This window comes from Pollicipes pollicipes, unplaced genomic scaffold (genome assembly GCF_011947565.3).
Source record: "Pollicipes pollicipes isolate AB1234 unplaced genomic scaffold, Ppol_2.1 Scaffold_6686;HRSCAF=7923_pilon_pilon_pilon, whole genome shotgun sequence".
Lineage (NCBI taxonomy): Eukaryota > Metazoa > Arthropoda > Thecostraca > Pollicipedomorpha > Pollicipedidae > Pollicipes > Pollicipes pollicipes.
In genome coordinates this window covers 36,211,104-36,237,998 of record NW_023596921.1, presented here as the reverse complement: position 1 = coordinate 36,237,998, position 26,895 = coordinate 36,211,104, and the positions used below count along the sequence as shown (strand labels likewise).

Genomic DNA, 26,895 nt, shown 5'->3' with positions numbered 1-26,895 from the left:
CACCAATGCGGCATTCTCCTTCTGACAACCACTCTCAAACCAACTGCACACAGAAACCACGCAAGCGCTCTTTACAAGCCGTGACAACCAGCGGTCCCGGCAGCGACGGGGCGGTACTGACCTCCTCGACACCGTTCAGGATGCAGTAGTGGTTGAGAGCGGTGACGAAGGCGCCGGGAGCCTCGCAGAGATGCAGCGACACCAGCCGGCCGCCGTCCGCACAGGCCGGCGGCAGCACAGAGCCCAGGCTCAGCAGCTCGTAAAACTTGCACCACGCCTGGCCGCCAGAGCACACACGTAAAACTGGCGCCGCAATGCTACACAAACGAGATCGTTCAATAACATATGGCAAAAACTGTCAAGCCTTTTTTGAAAACCTAGTACATTTCTTGGCCGCAAAAAGGAGCAATAAGTATAGATCACTTTCAGGCGTTTCACGCGGCGGGCCAGACCGAATCTACCCCCAAAAACATTTGTGGGCCTACGCACTTCTAAAACGCGCTCCGCTGGCGTACGTTCCAAAGACGACTTAAAACCCCTGACAGCTGCAGCTCGTGATTTACAAATCAGAATCAGGCAAAATACAACCATTCTAGCCCATACGTCTGCAGGCCGTGATCTCCAAGCTCTTAATGTCACCATTTCGTTTTCGGAGTGCGGGCCCGACCGGGTCCTGGCCGCGCTTCTAGCCAACCGTCCCATGGCCGCCACCCCGGGCCGAGCCGAGCAGGGCCGGATCGGCCTCGAGCAGAGCGGAGCCGAGCCGAGCCGAGCCGGTCTAGAGCCGGGCCGGGCCGGCCTGGAGCCGGGCCGGGCCGGCCTGGAGCCGGGCCGGGCCGGCCTCGAGCAGAGCCGAGCCGGCCTCAGGTCGAGCCGAGGCCCAGCGACGCACCTGTGTGCCCATCTCGGGCCGAATGTGACGCTTGACTGTGGGCACCACCAGGCCAGCCCGGTTTGTGGCCGATGTGTGCTCGTGCCAGGTGGAGATGTCCTTGTCACTAAGCAGCGCCTTGACGGCGTTCAGCTCGTGCTTCATAGTCTGCAGCTCTGCCACCTGGAGGTGAAGATCAGGAACTGGTGAGAGGTGATACATAACCGGGCAGAGAGAGGGCTGAACCACCCACAAAAGCCAAGTTATCCTCGGGACTGTAAATCGCCGTAAAATAAAAGCCCTCTTTCGAAACACAAATACATCCGCATTTACACACTTCGTTTCTCTAATACAGGTCTGTTCACTGAGGTACAGGTAGCCACGCTCTGGCGGCAGTTCAGACCGCGTGGTGCAGCACCTCTGACTCCCTGCCACGACGTGCCACCGGCGTCCTCCGCGCCTGGAGAGGGCGCCTCACCTGCCACTCGTCATCAGGGAACATGTGCTCCGGCTCCGGCAGCCTCCAGTCGTGCTCGGCCGCGCAGAAGTCGAACCGGCGGCTAAACAGCGCCTCCACCTGGCGGCGCACGTGGTCCGGCTCGGCCGCCGCCGCCGCCGCCCAGCGGCCGCGCTTCCGGTGGTGGCCCGACATGGCACCGGCGACCCTGGGAGCGGCCGGCTCGGACGCAGGCTGGAGGGTCACCTCAGCTGGCTCAGGAACGGTGACCTCAGCTGGCTCAGGAGCGGTCACCTCAGCTGGCTCTGGAGCGGCCGGCTCAGACGCGGGCTCGGGGTCACCTCAGCTGGCTCAGGAGCGGTCACCTCAGCTGGCTCTGGAGCGGCCGGCTCAGACGCGGGCTGGGGGTCACCTCAGCTGGCTCAGGAGCGGTCACCTCAGCTGGCTCTGGAGCGGCCGGCTCGGACGCAGGCTGGAGGGTCACCTCAGCTGGCTCAGGAGCGGTCACCTCAGCTGGCTCAGGGGCGATGACCTCAGATGGCTCAGGAGCGGTCACCCCAGCTGGCTCTGGAGCGGCCACCTCAGCTGGCTCTGGAGTGGTCGCCTCAGCTGGCTCTGAAGCGGCTGGCTAGAACACGGCTCACCCAGGAACGAAGGATGGCCAACTCAGGAGCGACGGACTCCAGACAGGCTGACGCGGAGGCGGCCGGCTGAGGTGTGGCTGGCCCAGACGCCAGGGGCGGCTGACCCAGATGACCTCGGAGCAGCCGGCCCATGTGGGGTCGGCCGACGAGCGGCCGTGTCCGGCTCAGGAGCGCCTCGCCAGCGCGCCCAGCTGGTCGCGCAGGCTGGACAGCTGGCCAATCAGAGCGTCCAGCCGCTGTGCTGGGACCTGGACCAGCAGCGGTGAGGCTGCTAGCTGCCCGGCCGACTGGCGCCGCTGTAACAGCAGGACGCCGCCGCTGTGACCAGTCGCGCTGGCTGCGCGATCGGCACATCTGCCAAACGGTCCCGGATCGAATGTGGGCACAACTCAGGATTGTGTACTGGTATTATTCACAGAGTGAATGTGGTTAGCAAGCAAGGCCATGAAACAGAATTCAAACGGAATTCATCCCACGGAAAGTGGAAACATGTTACGACGTGGCATCACTGAAATCAAATGAAATGCTATAAAATACTATTCACGAGCATGAGTCTACCCAATTTAGAAGGTGGGGAGGGGGTGGGGTGGGCACAGAGCATGAAAAAAGATCTTCGCTTTGCGCATCTATCCTGCAATGAGTCGAGCATTCCGATTTTTAAAGCGTGCTTCAATTTAAAACTCAAAACATGACCGTCCTTTACCAAACTCGAGTCATCTACCAAGACACCAGAGAGCGTCTGACGCACGGACCCTGGTCCGAAATGACGTATGTGTTCCAAAGCGAGGTGGGTACAACCCATCAACGCATGCAGTACGGCATAACGTTCCCCACAACAAAGACATTGTGGTCGGCCTTCCCAACATAACAAGCACCTGTGAGTCGCGTATGTATGTGCTATTCTCAGGCGGCATAGCGCTACTTCATCCCGCTTCACCTTACGGCAACTGGCCGTCCATGGTCCCAACCGAGACTTTATACCTCCCAGTTTGTTCCTTTAGCTCCCTTTAAAAGGAATGTTCCACATTTGTGTGGGGTTTTGACCTGAAATCGCTATCTTGAAGATCGTACGATGCAATTCACAGCCATGCCCTCCCTAAGATCTAAGCCGCTCTATTTTCTGAACCACACGTCCGCGAGCCTGAATACTCCTTCGGTAAGACTATTTCAAGGTCACCCAGGCTGCCATGACGCCATAAGAACGTCATATAAATCATGCCACTCCATTAACGATACGGCGATCAAGGCCGGGACGAATACACTCGTCAATTCATTCATATCTGGTGTTCGTGAGCACAATTTCCGGACAAAACGGCCGGCGCTTAGCTCTCAATAAATGTTGTGCAAGGTACAATGATGTAATCAAACAATAACGCATTGAGGAGCATGTTTACTAGACAGAGAAATTGTGTTTTCCAGAACGGCCTTTTCCACTTAAAAGTACACCAATAGCCATAAGTAAGTTTATTTCATCATATTTGATGATTTCTTCGACACCTTCAATGTGTAATTTCGTTAAGAAAAGCGCCATACCCGGGTGTGTTGTTCATTGGTGTTTTGGGGGCGTGTCGATTTCAATGGTCATTTTGCGCCCACCTGAGTGTGCGACTCAAGAAAACATCTTAAACTCATGGGTAAATATCGATGAACACCACAAGAAAAGGCCAAAACACGGGCAAATCACGACATTTGGCTCAGCGAGTTTTTTCCGCACCGTCACTGCCGTGTCCCGGCGGCTACTACACGAGAGTGCTAGGTCAGCAATTTCACACGGCTATTTTGAAGACACCACAACGTTATCCAAATGTTCTATGAAATTCCACCAATGACATAGTGAGAGGCATATTCACTAAATAAAGGAACTGTGTTGTCTAGGATGATCTTTTCCACCTACGCGCATCAATAATTATAAGTAAGCTTCCTTCATCCAGCCTGATGTTTACTTCACTATCTCCAAATGTCGAACATTTCCTTTCGTCCTTGATTTGATGTTGTTAACTTGAAATCACGTGCTTCGTTGCGGCACTTTTCTTAAGTTATCCACTCCCGGTCTTGCTTCCGTCATAACTAGTACCAATGTTCAACTTCCCGTATTATGTCGCACAGAGCCTGACTCGTGGTCGGGTCTTGCACTGCATGCATTACAATGCTTAAAGCCGACTGAACTATGTTGACACCAAAAATCATCCTGGTGCTGAATCATGCTGGCAAAAATGTCAGACACAAATAGCTAACCATTATATTTATATTGGTCTCGAGCATAGCATGGCCCACAGGCTAGCAGTATTCACGTAACATTCTTATAGTCATGCAAGCCAGGGTGAATTTGGAAGAGTCTAAACAAATTAGGCTGCACAAGTTCCTGAGCAGCTAGCTCAGAAACCAGAGGGTTTTCAATTCTTAGTTTTAAAAATGTTTTGACATTGTAAAACCGGATGCTGTTGGCTTTCTCTCAATGAAAGCAGCATGTCTGCCTTTCTCTCACATTTCCTGCTCAATCATGGGCCAAACAGATATTATCTTTTTAGGAAAATGTTTCCAAACACAGACTTCACAGGAGAAGGTTTATCCAGAGTGACCTGTGCCATAATCAGAGAAAATAAATTTCTTTTAAACATGCCAGGAATGTGTTAAGGTTAAAGGCAGCCTCTGACATGTAGGTGATCTATATGAGGACAAAAAGGTGGTTGTCATGCATAATTTTTTCTGGGCTTTCTTCCACTGATGCCTTCTTTTTGCTTGTTTACTGCTTATGCTGTTGCTTACTGCTTATGCCCTCTCTTTGTCTGCTTAATGCTAATGCCACTGCTAATTGCTCACTGATTCTGCTTTCTCTTGCTTGCTTGCCTTGGGCTTACCTGCATACTTACTTACTTCCTTTACCCGCTTCCTTGCTCTTTGCTTGCTTGCTTACTGATGCTTACTGAGATTTCCTTTTCTTCTTTTACTTTCCTTTACTTTTTTCACTACTTATATATTTTCTGAACCAACAGACTTTAAGGAGGAATCAGTTGTGCACACCCATGAGTTGTCAGTTGTCCACACCCTGTACAACTACATCTGTGAAATTTGAGGCATGAAAGAACTGCATTCTACAATCCAGTCTCCAAAAATGTATCCACTGCACATAACACTGACTCAGCATAAGTGTACTGAATTTTACCCTTACCTGCACCAAAATCAGGCTGAGTTAAATTGTGCTGAATTTTCAAATTATTTCAATGCAAAAATATTTTTGAGCATTTTTAACTGCGACTATCTTTGACAGATCATGATTTCCTGAAACATTGCCTCTTGCTGTCCTGAAACTGGTACCAACCATGTGCCACACTCAGAGCTCTCCAATTTACTGCATGCCTGTGCTGCAATTGTGGTCACAACACTGCTGGATGCTACTATTATGATGTGCATGTTCAGCATCAGACAATTTCATAAAGTCAGGCCTAGAGTCATGAAGGGTAACAAAAAACCAATTCCACAAAAATGGGGGGTGAGTGAATGTCTCCAACCTCCAGTGGTTACACCCTAGTGTACACCCATGATTCTGATTGAAGTGCTGCATGCCAGTTGGCAGACCACTTAAGATATAGTTGTGTTGCTGATCACATTGTGAGTTTTATCTTTAAACATCTTTTTAGAATTAATCATACTTTGGTCAATTTTAAACTGCAAGATCATGTCAGGTCAGCACAAGCACCTAACAGATTTCCTGGTTTCAGGTCTGAAAAGTCACAAGACACATCATGGCCTGGGTACCATGAGAATATTGTGAAGTGTCTGCCCCACGCTGAAGGCTGGCTATTAACTAAATCACCATGTGGTATGTGTCTAAGACATTTTGGTATATATGTAACATAATCTGGACTAACCTCAAACGACAGCAGATAGGACGCTTCTTTATTCAAACTGTCCTCACTAGTCACAGGCTTCAGCGTATGAACAGAAACCTTCTCTACAGGCATTGCCATGTTTTGCTTCAATCTAGATCATGTCCCGACGTGGCGTCTCCAGGAACCCGGACATTTCACGCCCTGCACATCGACGGCCTCAATGATAGCCTTGGTCTCAAGCGAATTCAGGTCATTCAAGGCAATAACCTGCGCACGAAAAATACGTCTCAGATGCGCCGAACCTTTACCTCCTTCGTGATGCCACTTTTTAGGTATATACAAAGAAGTATCCATTTGTGGGGCCGTATGCCCCTAATGTTGAGTTGCCCCTCCCCTCCCTCCCCCCAACGCTGGCTTGGGCTCCTTCCAATATTCTCAACTGGAATAATCAAACCATATGATGTCAAAGAAGGATGAGACGGCGGGAAGAGCGATGCGAAGATTGCAGGTCCGACCAACGCTGCTCCGTGGCGAGTCGTATGTCTCGACTGACGGACAACATCCGGGTACGGGCTCTGCGAAGAACTGACTTGCTTAGCCTGCATCCGGCGCACGACTTCGTCGTAACTCACTCGAACAGGCCTGCGATAGTTTGTAGCATTATTCCCTGGTTGTCGCCAATCCGCAGCCGGTTGCCCGTGCTAATTTCACGGCATCACTACGCCATCGTGAGCACATGTTTACAGGTGAGCAATGTTACGCTTGGAAACCAGTGTTATGTTACAAATATGCAGACCACAGTCCAGTTGAGCTGAGGAATACCGAGAGTGGCAGGTCGTCAACTTATGCCGCGGTGCCTGGTGAAAACGAACATCACGCGCTGTTTGTGTGGTAACACGGCCCTAAATTGCCTCACTGTCTCACCCTGGACACCGTAATGAGCGCCAATCGACGGATGCCGTTGATGTTTCCTCGTCAGCATGGTGCTCTCACAGCAATTGGGTGCTCCAATACTGTAATCTTTTTTGTGGCTTAAATGCGCTGGATCCTAGGCTATATCGCGCCTTCGATGTGCAACATTTCCCACGGTTGGATCTTTTCTTGGCCTGTGCTGCACACCCCTCGGCGTCAGTATTGACATTGAGTTATCTCTAGTCAGACCGTTGTGTTCGTGCCGGGTTAACGGACGCGCAAGTAATTTGACCCCCCCCCCCCCCCTCTCCCGTCTGTTCTGATGGCAGTGAACATCCCGCGCGCCAAGGCGAAAGCGTTGGTCGGGCACGGAACCGGCTGAGTGCCAGCCTGCCGCACACATGAGCGTAACGTCAGCTGACGGCCACCCACGCCTCAGTTGCAGCGCCCCTGCTTGGGACTTTGCACATTTCCGTCGGCTCGTGACCCGGTTTTTGCGAGATAACCTCAATCAAATATTTGGCAAGGATGGCTCTGGGATCAGTGCCTGCCACACATAGCTTATTGTCGAAGAATGTGTTCCAGCACCGAACAGAGCTATTACAGTTGAACGATGCGTTGAAAGTTTGTATGTCCCTGACAAGTTGCAACTGGGCGATCTCAGGGACGCGACCCTACCCGACCCGACCCGACGCTGGCCGCATTGGTCGGATGTCTAGCGGCCCACCAAGTTATCTACAGTGACTACTATTCCTTTGGTTCTCATCCGCTCCTGGCGTTCATTGCTAAGTTTGACTTGAGTAAGGCAACGAAGCTGATCCACTGACTCGCATTTTTCATCAGTTGATGACTCATTTGATCTTTTCGAAAGTTTGTGGCGAAGTGATGTCACGCTCGCGCCTTCCGTCCAGTCACGCGCCGCGACCACATATAGCGAACGCCACAGTAGAAAACATGGTTCTTTATTGCGGCGCTGACAGGATGGCCGGGCAGCGACAGAGGCGCCACCCGCGCGCGCCAGTCGATCCCGCCCCACCGCACGTCCCCACTACAGCCTGACATCACGACCAATCCGCTCACAAACCACAGCCGCCTCGTCACCCGCACCCAGCCACACGGCCGCAACACAACCCACCGACACCCAGTGACGTCACGCAAAGGTTCGCCGATAAAGTACGGCGCTGGGCTTAACGCCAAGCGGGATACGAATATATACACAGACACGCCCACGGACGAAACATAAATGCTTCCTCTAAAGAACTACAAAAAAAAAACAAAGGAACGACACAGTCTCGGAAATACCCAAACGTCGTGCGGAGCGAACTGGACAAAACGTGTGCGACGAGCCACTGCGATGTACCGGCCGCAGAAAGATCACGACCAACACCCGCTCCTGCCACCCGGGCGTCCCGCACACGCTCACCCCTCCCCCACCCCATCCCCCCGCTGAGGTAGGCTGCACACAGCGCAGCGAGGACCCGTCTCCGCGCGAGTCCAGCCAGCAGCCGCCTCCGCGGATCCCGCCAGCCGCCTGTGACCACAGGGGTCGGCCGCCGGGCCCCACGGACCGACCGCCGGCCGCCTGGGACCCCACGGACCGGCCGCCAGCCGCCTGGGACCCCACGGACCGACCACCGGCCGCCTGGGACCCCACGGACCGACCACCAGCCGCCTGGGACCCCGTGAACCGGCCGCCTGGGACCCACAGACCGGCCGCCAGCCGCCTGGGACCCCGTGAACCGGCCGCCTGGGACCCCTCAGACCGGCCGCCAGCCGCGTCATTTGATTGATTGCGGGACGGGCAGTGCGCCCGCCGACAGCCCACCAGATCATAGCAAACATACTTGGCTGAACGTGAGCCACCACAAGCTAACACACACGCGCGCGCGCGCGCGCACGACAAAAGGCCCAATCCAATGTCACCGGTCGGCAACAGATGGCGTGCGCCGCGGAACGCCCCCGGGGAGGAGGCTTGAATGCAGACACCTTACATGGGGCTGGGCTACACCGTCACGGAAGTCTGTGACCAGCCGGACACCCGGACGGTCAGACCAGTCACTTCTACGGCAGGATTGCTGTGGGTGCGTGGACGTTTCCGCGCGGCTCGGCGCTGGGTGAGCTCACTGATGTGGGGACAGGCGGGGGGACACCTCTCGCCGGAGGGACAGGAAGTGGGATGCGGCCCAACGTCCGAGCAAGCCAGACAATGAGACACTTGTCAAAATACCGCTACTTCTGCAAAGAGGAGCACTATTGAGCAGGGCCACACAGCTTCCACCGCGGCCCAGCGGAGGCGGTCTCAACAAGCCGGAAGCCAAATTGGACTCCGCGAAATCCCACGGACGTGAAACACGGGAAATACCATCATCTAAAATGATCGAGACGTAAGAAGAGAACCAGCTGCGCGTGCCGCCTGGTTGGCCGCACACCCCGCAGCGCCGGGACCCACAGCGGGCCACGCTGGACATGCCCCGCTGTGCGCCGGTAAGGCACCACGTCCGCCTGCAGGGCGGCCGAGCGAGCCGCCACAGGGAGCGAGGCGGGTAGCGCGCCAGCAATCAGCCCACATGATCGGACACCGGGCACCGCGAGCCAGGGCAGAGGGGTCGCCGACAGACGCGGCGCCGGCGGCTGGGTGAGCGGCGGCCAGGGGAGTCGGCCGCCGCGGTCAGCCAAAGCGGTGCACGGCCGGACGGCTCACACCACGCTCCGTTCATGCTTGATTGTGGGTTAGTGCTTCCCTAGTGGTCCAATACTGACGGGCTAAAAAGCGTCAGAAACCGGCGTAAAATGCATGGGATCCGCGATTTGGGCCGGAAGCTTTTTAAAACTCATTCAAGCAGTCCTGTAAAATATTGGTAACGACGGCGAAATTTTAACGTGTTCCCCCGGTTTACTTTAACTGGGTCGGGTGACTCAATTTCGTCCCTCACCTTCAGACACAGTGGCACACTAAAACTGCACCTGCATGAGCCCGCAAATCTCCGCGAAGCACACAGCACATCGGCAAACGCGGGACGAACGGGGCAGGTCGCCGTCAACTACAAGGCAGTGGCAGTTGTCGCCGAGCTCAGCTACCCCTAAAACGGCGGCCGAGACGGCGCGGGCAGCGGAGACGCGAGCCCTGGCGGGGACCGCGCGCGCGCCTGCGCACACAACAGCACAGGCACCTGAGTCGAATTCTAACCACGCCGGCCGCGACAGTAAGCTCTGACCTCATGATCCATGTGTCCCTCATACGCGCACCCAAAACCACCTAAAAAAGAATAACATGATGTGGCCTTATCGGCCGATGGGGAGGCAGCCGCCGTAAGCGGGCGCGGGCGGCGGCGGCGGGCGGCGCGCGGCGCGCGCCTACTGGCCGGAGCCCGGGTACGGGTACTGCGGCGGCAGGTAGAAATAGCCGGCGCTCGGCGGCGGCGGCCCGGCCGGCGGCGCCAGGTAGTAGCTGCCATTGTCGGCCAGCAGCAGCCGTTGGCCGCCAGGCTCGGCCGCGCCTGCCGGGTAGAAGAAGGGCGGCGCCATGGCGTACAGCAGCGGCGCGGCCGGCGGCGGCGGCGGCGGAGGCCGCGGCTGCGGCAGCGGCTGCGGCGGCGGGCCGGAGTACTTGCTGAGCCGCGGCGGCAGGTTGCGCGGCGGCTGCGGCGCCTTCGTCGGACGCGCGGCGGGACGGCCACGGCGCGGCGCCCCGTTGCGGACGTGCGGCGAGTTGACGTCGCCGACTGCGGCAGACGTCAAAGGCGTCGGTCAGCCGGGCCCGCCAACAGGTCAAGGGCACAGACCGGCCACGTCAACAGGTCAAGAGCACACACCGGCCACACCAACAGGTCAAGGGCACACACTGGCCACACCAACAGGTCAAGGGCACACACCGGCCACGTCAACAGGTCAAGAGCACACACCGGCCACACCAACAGGTCAAGGGCACACACTGGCCACACCAACAGGTCAAGGGCACACACTGGCCACATCAACGGGTCAAGGGCACACACTGGCCACGCCAACAGGTCACAGACACACGCCAGGCGCGTCGACAGGTCAAGGGCACAGACCGGCCACGTCAACAGGTCAAGGGCACACACCGGCCACGCCAACAGATCACGGACACGCATCGGCCACGCGTCCACAGCAGTCTACCAGCGCATACATACCCCCATTACGCACTCCTATGAATTATCGAGAAAAATGCACGGGTGCCCTGTGGCGCAGCATCCAAGAACATACGTGACACGGTACGACCAGCAGGTAACAGGCACGCACTGCACGTACACCAGTACGTCTTTCACACTAATTCCACGCAGCGCATTGCCCCCGGCTGGGGACCATTAAGTCCGACGGCTCCACCGACACAGCGCACACCAGCGTGGCCGCTGTCTGTCACCACGGCGCACGCCGCCACTCACCCGAGCCGTCCCCGGAGTTGTTGGACGAGTGAGAGGCGTTGCGGGAGCGGTAGCCGGACTCCTCGGCCGAGCCGGGGCTGTAGAAGCCACCGGGGTCCGGCGACTCGGCCACGGCGAACACCGGCGCCGGCGGCATCACCTCCAGCGGGTACATGGCGGTCGGGCAGGTCGGCGCGCCGCGCCCCATCCGCTGCTGCTGCTGGTGCTGCTGCTGGTGGTGTTGCTGCTGCTGTTGCTGCAGGGGTACGATGATGTGGTCAGGCATTTGCACAAGCAGGCGGACGCAGTCACGCACGGGAGGCGGTGCACGAGCTGTTGCTGCCGCCGCCACTGCAACTGCAAGATCAACTTGGGCTGGTCAGACGTCCGTGCCAGCCGACGGCAGACACGCGGCGGAGCCCCGTCAGCGCGTGACGCGCACACCGGCCGACCACCCGCACCATCTGTCAGTGGGCCCACCGTGCGTCCCAAACCCCGACCGCCGACACAGCGCAAACTTTTCCGTCCGAGCCAGCCCAGTGTAGGCAAAGGGCACGCGCGCGGCACGCCTCCACGCGCCACACCCGGCTAGAAACACACCGACGTCACCACGCACCTCGTAAGGACCGGGCATGGCGTAGCCGGCATAGTACTGCTGCGGCTGCTGCGGCTGCTGCGGCTGCTGCTGCTGTGGCGGCGGCGGTGGAGGCGGCGGCGGCGGGCCGTACGGCTGACCCGCCGCCGGCGCGTACGGCGACTGGGGGCTGCTGACGGCCAGCGGCACGGGCGGCGTGCCGGGCGAGAGCACGAGCGGCGGCCCGCCGCCGGGGCCCGGCACCAGGTGCCAGCCACCGGCCGGCGGGTACATCAGCTCGGCCGGGTCGGCGGCGCCGAACGCGCCCGGCGCGGCGCCGTGAACGGACGGGCTCATGATGACCGGCGCCACGGGCGGCGTCTCGGAGCCGCGCGAGCCGGCCAGCGCCAGCGAGTGCAGCCGCTGCTCCAGACCGAGCCCGGCGCCCGGCGGCAGAAACTGGCCGACACGGCACGGAACACGTCAGACGGCGACGACTACAAGGCCGCTCGTGCTCCCCGGTGGGATACAACGGGCGTACGCTCCGGAGTGAGACGCGTCTGAAGGGTATTCTGTAATTGCTGCTGCAGCTATCCCATTCAATTTGCAACCGAAAATACCTAAAACACATGCTCATAAAGAATAAAATAGCACTCGACCGTAAACCAAGAGGTCTTTCAATACTCTCGCACACGAATACGGCTATTCATGTGAAATGCAGGGGTGGTACCTTGTCCAGCCTACGCGAAGTCTGTCCAAAACATCGGTCGTCAAAGCATCCACAAGGCTTCCCTTCCACCAAAATCGTCTGGCTCCGGCGACAGCCGCCTCCCTGAGCGCGTTACTGAACACACCTGCTGTGAGAAGATGGGCGAGCCCACAAGGTGCATGCCGTAAGGCTGAGCGGCGGTGGGCGAGCCCATCTGGACGAGCGGGGACTGGGCGAGTGAGGGCTCGCAGTGGGCCGGCGCCAGCGCCACCGGCGACATGATGCCGGCCGGCGGCTCGCTCATCATGTAACTCGGTGTCGACCAGCACATGTCCTGGCGGGAGGCGCCCCGTGTGACCAGCATATCTCCCGCCTCGTGTGAACAGCACATCTCCCGCCCCGTGTGACCAGCACATCTCCCGTCCCGTGTGACCAGCACATCTCCCGTCCCGTGTGACCAGCACATCTCCCGCCCCGTGTGACCAGCACATCTCCCGTCCCGTGTGACCAGCACATCTCCCGCACCGTGTGACCAGCACATCTCCCGTCCCGTGTGACCAGCACATCTCCCGCCCCGTGTGACCAGCACGTCTCCCGCTCCGTGTGACCAGCACATCTCCCGTCCCGTGTGACCAGCACATCTCCCGCACCGTGTGACCAGCACACCTCCTGGCGAGAGGTGCTCCGTGTTAAGACACGCCGCTCAGAGGTGCCGTCCAGAGCGCAGCCGGCCCGCTGTGGCGCTTCAGCATCACACACAGGGGACATCGCTCAGAGGTGCTCTGCCGCACACAGAAGCCACAGCCGGGGTATCTCATCCTGCACGTGGTGGGTATCGTTCAGGGGCCCCAACCCGCCCACCGCAGGTACCGCCCAGATATGTTGCGCAAAGCTGGGAGATCTTATCCCTATCGCAGCGGCCACCGATCTGAGGCTCTGCACCGCACACAACAGACATCAGAGGTCCCATGCCGCGCACAACGGACGCCGTAGACGCGCCGCCCTGCGCCCAGCCGTCCTGCACACAGCACTGCCGCGCAGGTGGGCGCAGACGTAGGCAGCCACGGCAGGACTGTTCTCTATTCTGCCGCACACAGCACATGGCCCGACGCCACATTCCCAGGCAGAGTGTGCCTGTTCACAGGGCTGGACCGGCCGGCGCCGCCCGTTCACCGGCGGCTGTGCGGCGGCCGGCGCCTCTCACCTGGGGTGTGCTGCACGAAGAGTCGGTGTGCGAGAGGTGACGCTCGCCGCACGAGGAGCGCTCGGACGTGCTGTGCCGGGAACGGCGGCGGCCTGGCGGTCATAGTCACGTGGTCACACACCGACACACAGGCACGCAACATACCGCGGCCACGCCGAGTCGCGACCAGAGCAAGTATGAGGTGGCTCAATGGTACCAGATGCAGCCCGAAATCTACCGCCTGATGGGCGAATGAAAGGTGCAGCGTTACTTCACACCGACGAGAAATGCCTCAATCTATTGATTTTTCGGGATTGTGGGGTCCTATGCGGAAAATGACTGACCTTCCAACATGCCGGAAGGTACTGGTTGAATTACCTTAAAACGTCCAGCATTCTCATAATGTACCCCAGTGATTTACATGTATTTTAACCAGTGCCTCCCAGCAAACTCATGTTCGTTATTTTCTGCACAAAACTCATGATCCCAAGTGGCAGGTCCAAAGCGAGGGGGGGGGGGGGGGCACGGAGCCATGCCTCCCTTCCTTGGACCCAGAATGGATTTATGGTCGGCTGCACAGACGCAGCTTTTTTAACACGAAACGCAACACAATTGTACGCCTTTGGGCCCCCCGGCGGCCTAGATCAGTCGCAAGCGAAAGTAAAAGATCCATGAGTAGACAAAAATAATAATTCGCTGAGTGAGGGTGGTGATTGCAAATATCAAGACTCATTACGAGCTATCCCACGGCCCTTGGCTGTTACCGGGGGCTCCATATATCCACTTGCGGGGCAATTCGAGCGCAAGGAGTCTTCCAGCTTGCCCTTCATTGCTTTGCAGGTGCTTGGAACGAATTCTTCCCATTCGCACACAAGGCTCTAAACGCTATGGCCGGGGACCCCATATGTTAACCCGCCAGAGTTCTTTCGATGGATGGATGAATGGGTGGGTGAGTGAATGAATGAATGAATGGATGTATGAATGAATGGATGACGAATGAATGGAACGAATAGGAATGACTGAAAAAAGTAAAGTGATTGATAAATGATAAATAAAATAAGGTATGGAAATCATCCAGACACCACTGAATGTATGAGGAGTCACGAATAAATATTGCATACACAAATACAAGGGATATGAATTGACTGTGTAATAATTGAGTAAAAAAGCAAAACACGACTATACTTACGACTGAACCATGCAATAATGGTGAACGTCACAGTGCATACATTACTCACGAAGCAATGCACACACCATGCATGAACTGCTAATGGACGAAATCATTAATCAGTCACCTTAACAGTTTGACAATGTCCAGAAAAAGACATACATGGACTCAGGGCATTGCAAGGGAGCCGGACTGCCACTGTCAGGCGGGTCGGCGGGATGGGGTCGGCCCACATACCGGGAGTTCTGGCGCGCGCTCCCGCCGGCGACGGTGACACCGGGCACGGCACCGGTGTGGAACAGAGCGGCCGCAGACTGTCGTACGGCACGGTCAGCCTGCAAACGGCCGCCACAGGTCACACACCGGCCGCCACACGTTTGCCACGGAACAACACGGGAGGGTGGCTCGCAGCAGGCGCTGGGTGGCCGGCACGCTAATGCACGGGTGTAGTTTCGCAAGATGAGTTGCGAGGGGGGGGGGGGGGAGGGGGTGAACAGTAAAAGTTAACCAAACCTACCCCCAAAATTTACACCAGTTTCCTTCCGGGATTTGACCCAATTCCTTCCCAAAGTTAAGGAAGGGGCTGAGATCCACCCAAATGAGTAGGAAAGTATACTCCCGCGCTCCCAACCATCCATGAAAGATGCTGCTGAAGCGTGGCGGCAATGCGGTCGGCGGGCACCAGGACAACTCTATAAAGAAACAATCTGAAGGAGGCCCAGCACATGTGCGACATCGTCTTGGCGAACAACCACTTCGCGAACGTTTTGATCAATGCTAACTGGCCATCACGGCACGCATGGATGATCACGTAACATGCCAACGCGAGTCCAAACAGACACGGCACGCGGCCTCACGGCCGGAGAGCAGGCACGGTACACGGCCTCATACACGCACGACTGCGGATAAATCTCAGCGACGGGAAGCGACGGTCAAACGGAACAGTCTGCCCGGTGATCCGCAAGGCTGTCAGGTGCAACGCCAACCATGCGTAGGCCAAAAGGTCCCCCGCGCCCACGATCGCCTTGCCCACTTGGCGCCTCAGCTCCACCACCCGGCGCGTGACGTACTTTTTGCCGAGCGGCTCGACGTAGCAGCAGACGGGCCCCTGGTTGGGCGCCATCTCCTGGATGTGCGCCACGTACAGGTTGGAGCCCGTCTCGGAGAGGTGGCGGTGCTCGGGCCGCGCCTCCGACTCCAGCTGCGACAGCTCGGCGGCGCCCAGCACCGGCCCCAGCTCCACCAGGCACTTGATGCCCGCCAGGAAGCCGTTACAGTCGGGCCGCTGCTGCTCGCGCCGCCGCTCTGGGGGACAGCGCAGGGAGGGGGGAGGGGGGAGGTCAGACGGCGTCACGACCGCCGCCGGACTGCGGTCAGTCACGCCCGACGGCACTTCCCGGCGCCGACGTCCGCGCACTCAACATGGGAGTGGATTGCACTCATGTTAAAGTTCGCGACATTTGATCACTCCGAGCTGGGCAGCGGAAAGGATAGCTTGAGCCGACCAGCCATTACCGCTGATGAACAGGTTTATAGTGATCACATCAGTAGAAAGGCAGCAGATTCTCCACGGCACAAAACCGAGGACCGACCGACAATCTCAAACAGGTGAGGTCAGTCCAGCCAGTCAGTCAGAACAGACAGTCCCCATGCAGTCCGAGCATCTGTCGAACTCGCAGATCTCGCATTGCGTGCCACAGGCGCGAGCCATCCCCGGTGACCGCCCCACGAGCCCTGGCCCGTCACCGACCGGCCAGCGGCCCTGCCGGCCGTTCGTCTGACCTTTGACGAGCTCCGTCCAGACGTCCTGCGGCAGGTTGCGGTAGTGCGTGCCGTCCAGCGCCTTGGCCGTCTTGTACGGGAACGGCACCATGTTGCGGTCGAGGATGTCCATCACGTCACAGGGCTCCTCGTCGGAGGTGGCGTACAGGCCAGCGCTCCTGCGGCGGTCCGGCTCGTCACACGGCGGCCTCCACGCCCACCTGGGGTCGCGCAGGCGCGTGTATCGCGGCGTTACATCTGTAGAATTTGTTTTACACAGTTTGTAGTACGCTGAGGGTTTGTCTGACGCCCCGCTGTTTTTAGTGTTAAGAGATTCCGTCGCGGTATTGCCGTGCTGAAGTTCTGCTTCCTTGGTGAAAAGCACATCCCGGAAGAGGCGAAGCAGCCTCGGATTGTCAATCGGAATCAGGTGTACGTGCTCGGACTCCGAGACACAAACCCCGTCAGACTGTGGCCACGACGTACTCAAACATTACCGAGGACGAAGTCGTTAAAATACATGGACACGGACGCAGTGCAGCCGCGGCGTGCCACGACCGCTTGCTGGGAAAATGTGTCGTAAATAGCTTAAACGAGCCAAATGCTGTCGAACCGCCAGCATCTGACCGCGGGCGTGATTAATGCGGTAAATCCGCCGGCTGCGATAGCAAGCACACAGCCTGCAACAACACTGTCGATACAGGTTTTGGTCCTCTAAACAGCCGACATAATGGTGCAGGGAGGGACGACACTGCAGTCGCTCCCAGTCGCCTCCTTCCCCAGGCCCCACGCCTCAGCCCGCCGCTGCACTGACCCGCTCGAGCTCTCGTGCTCCGGCGAGTCGGCCATCTTGCCGATCATGGCGGCAAGCGTGCCATCCTGGCTGCACAGGCTCTCCTTGCGCGTGCGGGCGTACTCCTTGTCGTACAGCATCTTGTCCACCGCGTGCTCCACGTTTTGGAGATTGTACACCGATGTGTACAGCGTGTGGTACAGCATCGCTGTACGAAACAAAAAGGTTACTTGCCAAACGAGGACACAATGCACAACCCTGATCTGAAACTGAAGTAAATACATTCCAAAGAGGCTAAGGACAGTACATATTTCGGAAGAGCCTGAATATCTGAATGATAAAGGTTCACAAGCAGTGAAAGCAGGGACGGTAAAAGGCCCGCTTCCTCCGGCACTGAGTTACCCGCCTCTACACACACGACGACTCACTATCCACCGCCCTCGCAGCCCTCCTGGCCGCACTGCCCCAGACAATGCCCAGCCGCTGCAGCAGCGGCCGCCTGCGTGCGCTCACACTGCCCCATGGCTCGGTCGGTGGCCTCCTGTTTGCTGATGACCAGATCGTAGTGGCTCGAATCTCCGCCGGCCACCTGGATCCACCGGCTGAAGCCGCGGTTGGTCACATTGGTCGGCGGCTGGTCGATGTCCTTGTACACCCAGAAGTCGTACCTGGCGGCAGACAGCCGGGCGGCGCGCCGTCACACCCCACGCCAGCGCCGTGGCTCGCCCCGCCCGCTAGGCGACACAACTGTGACGACAGTGTCGGGCCCGACAGCTGCGGCCGTGACTAACCGGCCCCACACGCGTGCCGACCGCTCTCCCGCCCGTGTCGATGACCTGCTGGGCACGTCCCGATGGCCGGGCCCTCGCTTGACCTAGCCCCATCCGACGAGACGTCAGAGGGAGAGAGGGCACCTCCGGCGAGCCGTCACCAAGTCACTCCTCCACCGGTCGTGACGGCAGCAAGTCACCGGCCGTGACGGCCCCAAGTGACCGGCTGTGACGTCACAAGTCCCTCCTCCACCGGCCGTGATGTCACCGTGTCCACCCCAGCGGCCGTGAAGTCACAGCGCCGCACCTGGTGATGTCAGCCAGCGCCATCATCTCGACCAGGCCGGCCGTCAGGCGGCCCTCCTGCAGCTTCACCACGTGCTCCGACATCGGCTCCGACGTGTACTGCCGGCCGTCGAGCACAAGAGTCAGCGCCAGGCCGGCACGGCACCCCCTGGACCGCATCCGAGCATGGCCTGCGCCGGCTTCCGGTCGGGAGACGGTGCAGCGTACGACATATCCACATGGCACGATCTGTGGCGGTCGCGGCTCACGGCCCAGTCTCCTACCGCAGCAGCGTGATGAGGAAGCGGTGAGGGAGAGGGTGTGGCCTCTGACAGTCAGACGCCAAAAACTGCAGCCACAGTAATATCTCACTTAGACCTCGGCTCACCGCAGACAAGACTAACAAGGACAGGATGATCTGCAACGCACCGAATCACCCCACAACATTCGGATGAATAGAATGAAAGAAAACACAAACAGTTATTTGAAAGACAAGAGCAACTATCATCGCTGGGACGGCAAATGCAAGGGGCAGAGGCCAAGACGCAGATCAGATGGATCGACCGGCAGCTGCATACCCCATGCTATCCCTAAACCCCCAACAGTATCACTAGCAGTGGACACTCAAAATACAAAACCGGAGACAACTTTCTGGCCACCAGCGACATCCAGGAAACCACTATGGATACACAGCAGGCCTTAACGTACTCATGACGGAAGGGGTGGCCATCTTACCTGAGCATACTCTTCCTGCTTCAACAGAAGTCGCTGACACGTCATCCGCTTAAACTTGGGATACTCCGTTTGCGTAAAACACAGCTGAAAACACGTAACCGGTGTTGAGAGAACGAGGGCCGCGACTCAGCACACTGCTCGTGTGACTGACCAATTGTCATCCATTGTGAAAAGCCCCCCTCACGTGTCGTTCTTCACACGCTGGCTGCGATTACAACACGCGCCACACTCCGCGTACCCCGCCGTACCGCACACAAAAGGAGAACATCGTCACAATGCGGGGCAGCGCTCACCTGTTCGGCCACGATGCGGAAGAGCGGCTCCTGCGGCGGCACCTTGAGCCGGTACAGGCCCAGCGTGTCCAGGTAGGTGTCGATCGGGCCGCGACTGGACGGCCGGCGAGCCATCGTCGGCCCGTACACGCGCACCGGGCGGCGGTACAGCAGCAGGTCTGCCGGCGCGCCAGGTGCTGCTGATGTCGCGCGTGAGCCGACAGCACGTGCTCCACGGCACGTGTCACGCCGTCTCATCAGCATGTCAGGCTCAAATGTGATCACATTTCCCACAAATCTCAGGAAACCATTTTGCTAGCCTCAATTATCCCAGGGCCGCTCCAGATCTGTTTCTTTCCCTTTTGAAGGCACGCAGGGATAATCGCAGTATCATCTATTCTGTGATCTCGACCTGACACACCCGAAACACCTCCGGCTCGTGCATCAAATCGGCGTGAATCAAAACCATCCAAACCAAACCAACATACATCTGGCCCAGATGATTAAAGCGGCGAACAAGTTACTTTATTAGGTCAAATATTTCTTGCAGAAATATTTACTATTTAGGCCTTGGATGGGATGAAGCGTGTTACGCTGTTGCAATGCATTGCTATGCATATGCACCCCACTTGACGTTAAATGATAACAGACGGTGACCAAACTTATAGTCTGGTACGCCGCCGCGTCTGATGCCGTGTGTTCCCGCTTCAACGTTGACAAGTGCATCATTAAACTAGATCGCTTCCAGAAACTACCTTTCAGCGTGAAGCACATGGTCCAGGGTCATGACCATTCATAGCCTATCAAGCTCATTTGCCTGATAAATATTACTTTGGTCTGATCGACAGTGTTTCGAGACTTGCCGATTGCAGGGAAACAAGCATGGCGATTTTCAACAATCAGCAGAAAGCAAATGTTCGTGTCGCACAGCTAATCCTTTGTCCTGACAAACAAAACGCCCATCCCGGCAACGTAACACGTTCGCTGGCAGCCGGCATATGAGGATGATCTCAACTAGGTTGTGAATTAACAGGCACAAAAACAGGTTGACTCATTTGTCTATCAGGCAAGTGGCCATGATCACATGTGCATGGCTCGCCAAGCGTCCAGACACGCTTCGCCACTGGCTAATCAATGATGCCCGACAGCACAATTGCACGACTGGGGACACGGACCACCGCCCAATACGAGCGCGAGTCGTGGCCATCCGGAGACCAAGGGCGAGACCACCGGTACCGACACTCTGTACGTCAACACGGCGCGGAGAACGCCGACCAACACGTGAACGCGCAGACAGCACATCCGTTCAGGAACTGTTCAGAGAGAGCTTGTGTTTGGGATGTAATGTTGTTTTAGGTCCCTGAACAGCAGCCGGCCTGGCGGGCGATACCGGCGCTAGGACTGCCAGCAGGCGCCCTACGTGTGCCACGCCCCTCGGGCGTCACCTGGGCAGCCACCCTTTCCACACAACACTAATTCAGCTTCGAGGAATGACTAATAGCACGTCGCCGGCCGTGGACAGACGAGGAAGTGCTACTGAGAAGGCCAAGGCTCGAGCATGACGCAATATCTGCCGACACTACAGATTGGCATCGCCGAGGCCAGCGGAAAAATGTCGAGCCTGTGATTAACCAGCGCTGGTGCAAAACCCAGAAAGCGGCCAGTATGGGGCTTGGCCGGCCTACAAAAGGCGACTGGACGCTGGCCAGATGAGATGGTCCTGGTTTAGGGCTCTGTGTGGTCGCGATGTGGCACTGAGCGCCACGAAAAGATCTCTTAGCGGTCCTGCACAGCTAGAAATGTCAGCCGCCATGTTGGTTTAACTGGAATGGCGGTTATCGAGCAGTGGCCTTACAGTCCCAGCAAGAAGTTAAACTGCATATAATACGGCGTAAATGAACACCGTGCCGTAATCTCCTCTCTGTCGACTCCACTCTAGAATACACGGTTGTGACGTGCTTTGCCACCATCGTGGAGTCTTGGACGTTCTTTGGGGCTGCATTAGCCGGGGCGCTTTCACTTAAAACACTGGACCACGAGTGGGCCGGATAAGGTTCCAGGAGGGAACATCAGACTAGGTGTGATCAGGTGTGACCAGATGGTACTAGACCAGGTGTGGCCTGGAGGTGGTTCAAGGAGGGAACATCAGACCAGGTGTGACCAGGCGTGACCAGATGGTACTCGACCACGTGTGACCTGAAGGTGGTTCAACATCAGACCAGGTGTGACCAGGCGTGACCAGATGGTACTCGACCACATGTGACCTGAAGGTGGTTCAACATCAGACCAGGTGTGACCAGGCGTGACCAGATGGTACTCGACCACGTGTGACCTGAAGGTGGTTCAACATCAGACCAGGTGTGACCAGGCGTGACCAGATGGTACTCGACCACGTGTGACCTGAAGGTGGTTCAACATCAGACCAGGTGTGACCAGGCGTGACCGCATGGTACTAGACCAGGTGTGACCAAGGGAACATCAGAAAACAAACCTCTCGCGATACGGTCACGTTCCATGTGGCTGGAAGTGAGCAATGCGATTGCAAATGTTTGCAGCACTAGCATTCGCTTGCAAACACTTGATTTCTGTGCTGCCATACATACAACATGCTCTTGAGCTGAAAATTTACCTGGACCCTAGCCTTTGCTTATCACCCACATATGCATTCCATAAAAGCACTTTTCAAAAACACTTTACTTACTGCAGCATATTGATTATGATACAATAAACTCGCTTCCATCGCCATTGAAGGCCGTGTTTCGAGCTCGCCACGCGCCACCGGTACCGTGGTTTGCTAGAGTGGCCATCTAAGCTCAGTGTCAGACATAGGGTTCAGGGTGCATCCCATGTCCGGAACAGCACTCTGGACAAGGGACAATCTCACTCACTTACATGAAATAAAACAGTCAGCATGTGATGCAAGTGATCTAATGAATGTTGATGCTTAGACTGGTCCATTCAAAACATCTAGATGCCACTGATGTGGAGATTTCCATCCACATAAAATCACTGATCCAACAGGAGGGTGCACTGCCAAAACCTTGCTGATGACTTATCAATTGATATGTTTAGAGGACAAGTGATGACCCATGTTCAGGTTCCATGCATCCTGACTGCAGTGGTGAACTCAAAGCTGTTACTATAACCAAATTGCATCCAACATTGTGAGCCCTTTTGGCAACCATGTATCCTCACACTGGTGTCACTGTATCACCACTACTGATTAATCATATGAAGAAGCATTCCCTCATTTCAGAAATGGCCTAAGCCATTCAGTGGTAGTTGATGAAAACAGGCCCACCTTCTTTGATCTGGCTTTGGAATTCCCAACCACTTAAGAAGTATGGGACATTCTTGGCCACATGTTGAATGTTGCTGACATTTCTGTTTGGTCTGGCATGTCTTTGACATCAGTAATCTCTCATTTAGTATGTGAAGCCTGGTATGTACACAATAAACATTGGAACATCACATTGCACAGCCTAGACCAGTTAAATCACTGCATGTATGAGACCTGAGCAGGTAGGTTCTTCACAGGTTGGTTTGATTTGAGCTTTGTTTAAAGCTGCATTGGTCAAAGAACCAGTGCCCCACATATCATTGACCAGCTCCTGTCATCTGTTGAGAAATTACCCTTACTGGCCACTGTTCTTAGAGCACCAATGTGAGTAAATCCAGCTGCACTCATCACATTCCAGACACAAACACAATTTCAGCCTCCTGCCAACATCATGGTAACATGCTTTTCATCATATTCTTTGCTTCATCAACTTGCTAATGCACCTTTGTGGCATTGTCCCATTCTGGAGGCTTTCAAAAGCATGTGACATGCTAAAAACTAATCATCATTGGTGGGCATGAAGGTGACAAATGTTCTGATGACTTCTAGGTCTGGCAGCAAGCTTTTTACAAGCTGGTCACATGGCTTTATGCATGCAAAACAAATTACTCATGGCTACCGGCATTTGCCCCATGAAGCGAAGCCTATGTCTAGTGCTGCACACATTGGTGATAAAGTGTGTTGGCACTGCTTAGGTTAAATATCAGAGAGGCCCTCATTCTCTATGTCAGTGCAAACTAATCAACATGGATTCAATTCTTGTATACAATTTCTGCAAATTACAATGACACTTTTTGCAATTTAAAACCCCTACTTTCACTGAATCAAAAATAACCTGGCAAAGCAAAGAAGTGGTAATATATCTTATTGATATTATCATCAAGCTTTAAAACTTACAAGCTCCCAGCTTCAGTTATGCTATCATTGCACTTCAAAAGGTTAAGTTATGGTCTATGGTGCAGGCAATGTCAGTAAAATATTGTACTGGACCTTAAGCATTTCTAACAAACAACTTATTTTTTCCTCCTGAGCCAATGGACAAGCATAATATACCTAATTCTTTCATTGATTGATTGCTTGTGAAATCTCCTGCAAAAAGGATGCTTATCTGACATGTAAGCACCAAAACCTTAATTTTTACACAAAGTGCACCTTGAGCAATGTACTACAAATGCTCAGCACCTGGTACCATGACCACACCTCCAGTGTTCAGATTCTTTGGATCCCTTGACACAGGACCACATCTAACAATAATAACTGGTCATGCACTGACATAGCCTGCCATAAAGAATGTACAATAAGGCATAACCAATTGCATCTTCTACATATTATACATACCTAATCAAATTGAGATTGTATGTCACGTGATAACTGTAAACAATATACTCTGAAAAATGTGCAAACATGATCAACAGCATTTAACTTAAAAAGCAAAAGGAGCATGGGTGCTGGCAGGTGATAAAAATGCCAAAACTTGCCAAGTTTAGCATTAGCTGATAATAGCGAACAACACATGGCATCCCTATTTCAACAGACCATCACCTTCATGTTGCCCTGAAAGGTACCATCATTATAATCCATTACACAGAGGAAGGAAAAAACTTTTGCATGCAGCACAAAATCAAAAAATGATACAGTACATGCTTTTTTTCAAACCAAGAGGACAAGGGTATGAAACTGTAAAGCAAACCACACCACCCAAGCAGCACATACATGTAAAGGAAGCAGATCCAAACCACATATCATGCCCAAAATCAAAAAAAGGCAACAAGTTAGGTACCTGACATGCAGCACATCGCACCATCCCCATGCAAAGAAAAGCTGGGCATATACAGTGCTCTTGACGGCGCCGCTCCAGCAGCCATGTCCGAGAAGCTCCGCGTCATGCAGGTAAGGACTTTAACTATTACCCCTATTACCTAGCCTTGTACGGTGAGGCCCTTCAACGTGTTCCCGAAACAGCAATTACTCTTGTAATATGAAAACACTATCACTCGCAGGCACGCGTCAAACTGCCCAGCTCGGACGCGGTATCTGCGTCGTGTTTTCAATGGTTGCCGACATTGGACATCCATACGCGACCTTCCGGACCTCTGTTTTCATGAGGATGCCATGCATATTTGTTTATTCTTAATTTAAACAATTTTGGACGCAATACCAAGAGAATACGTCCTGAAATGCGGCTATTTTATTTTAATTCAGACATTTTCTTCATTTTTGAACCTAATCTTGAAAAATTTCCCCAAACGTAATTCGTAGAAACTGAGAGGCTACTGAGTATCAGCTGGTTCTCGTTGTTTCCTGAGTTCAGGCTTCCGGTGTCGGCGGCGCGGTTCGCGATATGAGGATTCCGGGTGGGAAGTGCAACATTCCATCGTTCGTGAAATCACCCTCAGTTCCAGAACGAATAGTACTTATTAGATTGAAGTAAACCTAACTCAGGCTTTTTATGTTTTTTCGGGGAGGGGGCGGCAAAACCAAAAACTTTTCCGGAAGTCTGCCGGCAAGCCACGACCGCGCGAAAGACTAAGATGACTAAGACGCCGCATTTGCGACCTGACCGGGATGCCTTGATCCATGTCCGCTGCTGCGCCGCTACATCTGCGTCGCATCATGCCCACTGCTGGAGTACGGGCAGTGTTAAATATGCTTCGTGCCGTAGGAGTTACTTGAGAAATATGGTCACTAATTGCTTTTCCGTGTCGTAAGCCTGAAACCCTTCACTCTCTTCCATGTATTGGGGAGTCCTAATCCTGATGATAATAGACACACCCGCAGCGTGTGAGCGATATGCTTTCGGGGTGTAGTTTCGTATTCGGCTTATGGGCAGTAGCGCAGGCAGGAGGGGGAGTACGTGCCCCCCTAGGTTCCGAGGGCCCTTTGTGCTCCATCGGGACTTACGATTAAGGACCCGAAAGGCCGACCGGAGGTCCTATTTGCGAACCTCAGCTCACAAGGCCGGACACTCTAAAGCCAGCCAGGGGGCCCCGCGCGCTGATCAGGGGCCCCTGAGCCGATAAGGGTCTATATGTCAGTCCGACATTACCAGCAACGCACAGCTGGCTCCGTGGAGGCATGGGCCTGACGGCCCGTGTCTCAAGCAGGGACAACTGGAGCCAGCGTCTTACATTGATCGGGACCCCAGCGTCTATCAGAGCCCCACAGCCGCTAACGAGGGCCTTGTGTTGGAAAGGGGTTGGCCAGAGGCAGTGTCCGAGGAGCCCCGAAGAGCCTGGACGGCCCACCGGGTCCGACGATCAATGGCCCGATTGGAGTGGCTAAGGGCACAAAAGGCTGGTCCGAGTCTTATTCAGGGACCGCGGTCTGCGGAGACGAGCCCTCAAATGACAGAGGGCTCTTTGTGCCGATCGGGGACCCCCGGGTCGATATGGGTCTGCATGTTGGTCAGGCACCATCAGTACCGTACAGTAGGCTCTGTGTCGGTATGAGGGCCCACTCCCAATCAGCTACAAAGCTGGACTTGTGATTCACACTGGTCGGAGCCCCTGTATCTGCCTTGGGCCCCCAGCACCTAACAGGGGGCTTGTGCTGGCAAGGCGCCCTGAGCCGCCCGAGGGCAGTGTTCGATGATGCCCGATGAGGGGCGCGGATGGCCCAACGGAAACGACCATCAAAACCCCGGTTGGAGGGCATAGAGGCTGAAGAACTGGCTGGCTTTATAACTGGCTTTATGTAGGTCACATAGAAAATCGCGGCCGTAGGGTCGTGACCTGAAATAACAGTTTAAATCACTTTTGCACCGTTTGAGAATCCCCTGAGACAATGCAGGTGTCTAAGTGAGCCAAAGATCTCGAACACAGAACAGTCGGCTCCTTGTCAGTCTGAACCCTGGAAGTCCGTTTCCCAAGTAGGAGCAAGGCCGGGGCTTCAATTTGTATTGGTCTGGGTCCCTTAAACAGAGGATGAGGCACTGTGTCGGTCAGTGGTCCACATTGCCCACCAGGGGACCATGTGTCGGCTGGTAGCCATAGTCGATCACAAGCTTTGTTTGGGGAGGTCCGAAGAGGGGTCGGAGGGTTCCTCGAGACCCAAGATCCAGGGCCCGATTGGACTTGGGCCTGCCCCCACCCCCAACCCCATCAGTAGTGCCGTGACCCGAAATGTTAGGCAGGGGGTTTCTGGTATTGCCGTTTGATAGGGGTTCTCTATCCCAATTACATAGGGCATCGGCACGGAGCCATACAGCCG

The 26,895-nt window shown here is 55.6% G+C and overlaps 2 protein-coding genes across 2 annotated transcripts in view; both read right to left on the bottom strand.

Moving 5' to 3' along the window:
- The window catches only part of LOC119108247 (glycerophosphocholine cholinephosphodiesterase ENPP6), a 3,057-nt gene extending 1,409 nt beyond the window's left edge, over positions 1–1,648 (bottom strand). The window contains exons 1-3 of the mRNA XM_037231827.1: positions 1,350–1,648; positions 893–1,054; positions 122–277 (exon numbers count right to left, since the gene is read on the bottom strand). Of these exons, the coding sequence (XP_037087722.1) occupies positions 122–277; positions 893–1,054; positions 1,350–1,523 (492 nt within the window). The 5' untranslated portion in view covers positions 1,524–1,648. The remainder of the gene's footprint in view (positions 1–121; positions 278–892; positions 1,055–1,349) is intronic.
- An 8,420-nt stretch (positions 1,649–10,068) lies between these two features.
- LOC119108246 (uncharacterized) lies at positions 10,069–24,551 on the bottom strand. The gene is made up of 15 exons (XM_037231826.1): positions 24,467–24,551; positions 19,368–19,525; positions 19,075–19,158; positions 18,362–18,459; positions 17,798–17,952; positions 17,306–17,492; positions 16,513–16,670; positions 15,801–16,035; positions 14,968–15,065; positions 13,584–13,675; positions 12,525–12,713; positions 11,713–11,784; positions 11,118–11,352; positions 10,376–10,436; positions 10,069–10,162 (listed from the first exon to the last, which is right to left on the bottom strand). Exons 1-15 carry the CDS (start codon positions 24,549–24,551, stop codon positions 10,069–10,071), a joined length of 2,001 nt encoding a protein of 666 aa, XP_037087721.1.
- Positions 24,552–26,895: the final 2,344 nt, after the last annotated feature.